The sequence below is a fragment of the Montipora capricornis genome, chromosome 5, assembly GCF_036669925.1.
Source record: "Montipora capricornis isolate CH-2021 chromosome 5, ASM3666992v2, whole genome shotgun sequence".
Lineage (NCBI taxonomy): Eukaryota > Metazoa > Cnidaria > Anthozoa > Scleractinia > Acroporidae > Montipora > Montipora capricornis.
Window position 1 is genome coordinate 5,309,894 of NC_090887.1, and position 2,500 is coordinate 5,312,393.

At 40.4% G+C, this 2,500-nt stretch overlaps 1 protein-coding gene across 5 annotated transcripts in view; it reads left to right on the forward strand.

The window, feature by feature from the left end:
• The window catches only part of LOC138049232 (uncharacterized), a 5,955-nt gene that overhangs the window by 1,121 nt on the left and 2,334 nt on the right, over positions 1 to 2,500 (forward strand). For 3 of the 5 annotated variants that reach the window (XM_068895411.1, XM_068895406.1, XM_068895408.1), the window contains exons 1-3: positions 534 to 835; positions 1,445 to 1,620; positions 1,706 to 1,800. In XM_068895411.1, coding sequence (XP_068751512.1) covers positions 741 to 835; positions 1,445 to 1,620; positions 1,706 to 1,800 — 366 coding nt within the window. In that variant the 5' untranslated portion in view covers positions 534 to 740. Of the gene's footprint in view, positions 1 to 533; positions 836 to 1,444; positions 1,621 to 1,705; positions 1,801 to 2,500 lie in introns of those variants that run through there. The other 2 variants (XR_011132317.1, XM_068895407.1) reach the window with 1 other exon arrangement.

The following is a 2,500-nucleotide window of genomic DNA, read 5'->3' on the forward strand; positions in this document are numbered from 1 at the left end:
AAAACAGCGTTTTCTGACCATGGATAATAGAAGAGTCTCTTCTATTATCCATGTTCTGACGTAGGGCGGATTTACACGGTACGACTTCGTAGCATGCGACAACGGCTTACGACAGGCCCACGACACGATTTACGAGCATTTAGATAACGGCTTAATATGTTGTTTTCACAGTATATATACTGTAACATTTTAAGCCACTAAATATGGTCGGTATAACAAACTATATACCGACTGTAACTATAAATACGCCGTTGATTACCGGCTTAAAATGTTACAGTATGTAATATACCGACCGGAAATTAAGCCATTAGATACTGGCTTAAAACGTCACAGTATATAATATACCGACCACAAATTAAGCCATTGGATACTGGCTTAAAATGTCACAGTATATATATATTTTTGTGATCGAAAATACACCGTTGTTCACTGGCTTAAAATGTCACAGTATATATATTTTTTTGTGATCGAAAATACGCCGTTGTTCACTGGCTTAATATGTCACAGTATATATATTTTTTTGTGATCGAAAATACGCCGTTGTTCACTGGCTTAAAATGTTGCAGTATATATATGTTTTGGAGCAGAAATACGCCGTTGTTTACTGGCTTAAAATGTCACAGTATGAATATATTTTGGAGCAGAAATACGCCGTTGTTTACTGGCTTAAAATGTGACAGTATATATATTTCTTTGTGATCGAAAATACGCCGTTATTTACTGGCTTAAAATGTTACAGTATGTACATGTTTTGGAGCAGAAATACGCCGTTGTTTACTGGCTTGAAATGTCACAGTATAACCACTGGATACTTTATCAATCTGCCAGGAATAAGGTAAATTGTATGATGCGTAAAGCGAAATCTGACTACTTTCGCCTGAAAATCGATGCGTCCAAGGCTACTGACCCTAAGGCGGGCTGGAAATTAATAAATTCACTTACAGGCAAAGGTAATAAATCTTCGCCTGTCAATGATATTCTTGTTAACGATAAAATTGTTTCTGACGATAAAGATATTTCCGAGTCATTTAATGATTTCTTTGCCGTAAACAGGACCAACTTTGGCCGATGAATCAACGGGCCGATTTACACGGTACGACTTTGTCGCAGGCGACAACGGCTTACGACAGGCCCACGACATGATTTACGATCGTTGTGTACGTCAGAAAAAATGTCGTAGCATTTTAAAACATGTTTTAAAACGCTGCGACAATCGTAAGTCATGTCGTAGGCCTGTCGTGAGCTTGTCGCATGCGACAAAATCGTATCGTGTAAATCGGCCCGTAAATCATGTCGTGGGCCTGTCGTAAGCCGTTGTCGCATGCGACAAAGTCGTACCGTGTAAATTGACCCTAACACAAACAAAAATGGCGGACAGCGATGATTTTATCTGTAAAGTTTGCGAGAATTTTTGATTACATTTGAAGTCTCCATTGAATTTAAGACCCGAACAGCGTCAGGCGGTGGAAGCTTTGCTTCAGGGCAGAGAGAGAGAGTTGCCCGGGCAGGGAGATGTCCTGGCTGTTTTACCGACAGGATACGGCAAAAGTCTGATTTTCCAGGTTTATGTTGCCGCCTCTGCTCTTATTAAAAGTGAAAGCGCATCAAACAGGAAAAAAGGTAAACTGCGAACAATTTCTGTACAGCTATTTTCCATTATAATCAAAAAAAGGAATTTGTACTGATCTGATTCTTTGTTGATTAGGTCAGATGGTAAACGCAATGCAGGTACTTTGCTATAGCTTTTCGCGAGGCGTTTGGGAATTAAATTCTCGACCCTCAGATCGTTTTGTAAGCGGGGTAAGTTCTACGTTCATATTTTCAATTTCTGTCTTATAAGACCTGACAAGAACTCCACTAGACTTGGCCGTTAGCAAAACCAGGATCGGATCGGATCGGATCGGACCGGACCGGACCGGATCGGATCGGATCGGATCGGATCGACAAAACCCGGACTGGTCACCAGTTAAGGTTACTTCCCACCTTCACGGGTGTCCTTCCGGAAAACGTTCGTACTTGCGTTTCAATGAAATCATAGCAAACTATACATCAGAAGAAAGCTTAATAAATGTGGACAGTTTTTGTATGCAAGGGCCAGCTGAACAAAGTACAAGTGCCGGATCTTGGGAGATCTGACCAGCAAATAATATTTAGACTAAAAACAAAATAATTATGCAAGGCTGGTTGTACGGCTGTGAGGATATATAGTTTTTGTTTGACCAATATTTCGTCGGGTACGGCCCGACTTCTTCAGGGAGTTATGTACGAGTTATGATTTAACTCCCTGAAGGAGTCAGGCCGTGCCTGACGAAAATTGGTCAAACAAACACTATATATCCTCACAGCCGTAAAACCAGCCTTGCATACTTATCTTGTTTTTAGTCTTAATAAACGTAGTTTACGCTAACAGATATAGTGTAACCGAATTTTCCTTTTATTGTCAGGAGCCGGTAAGACTTGAGACCACCGAGAGTTCTTCTAATTAATTTATCGGGTATCG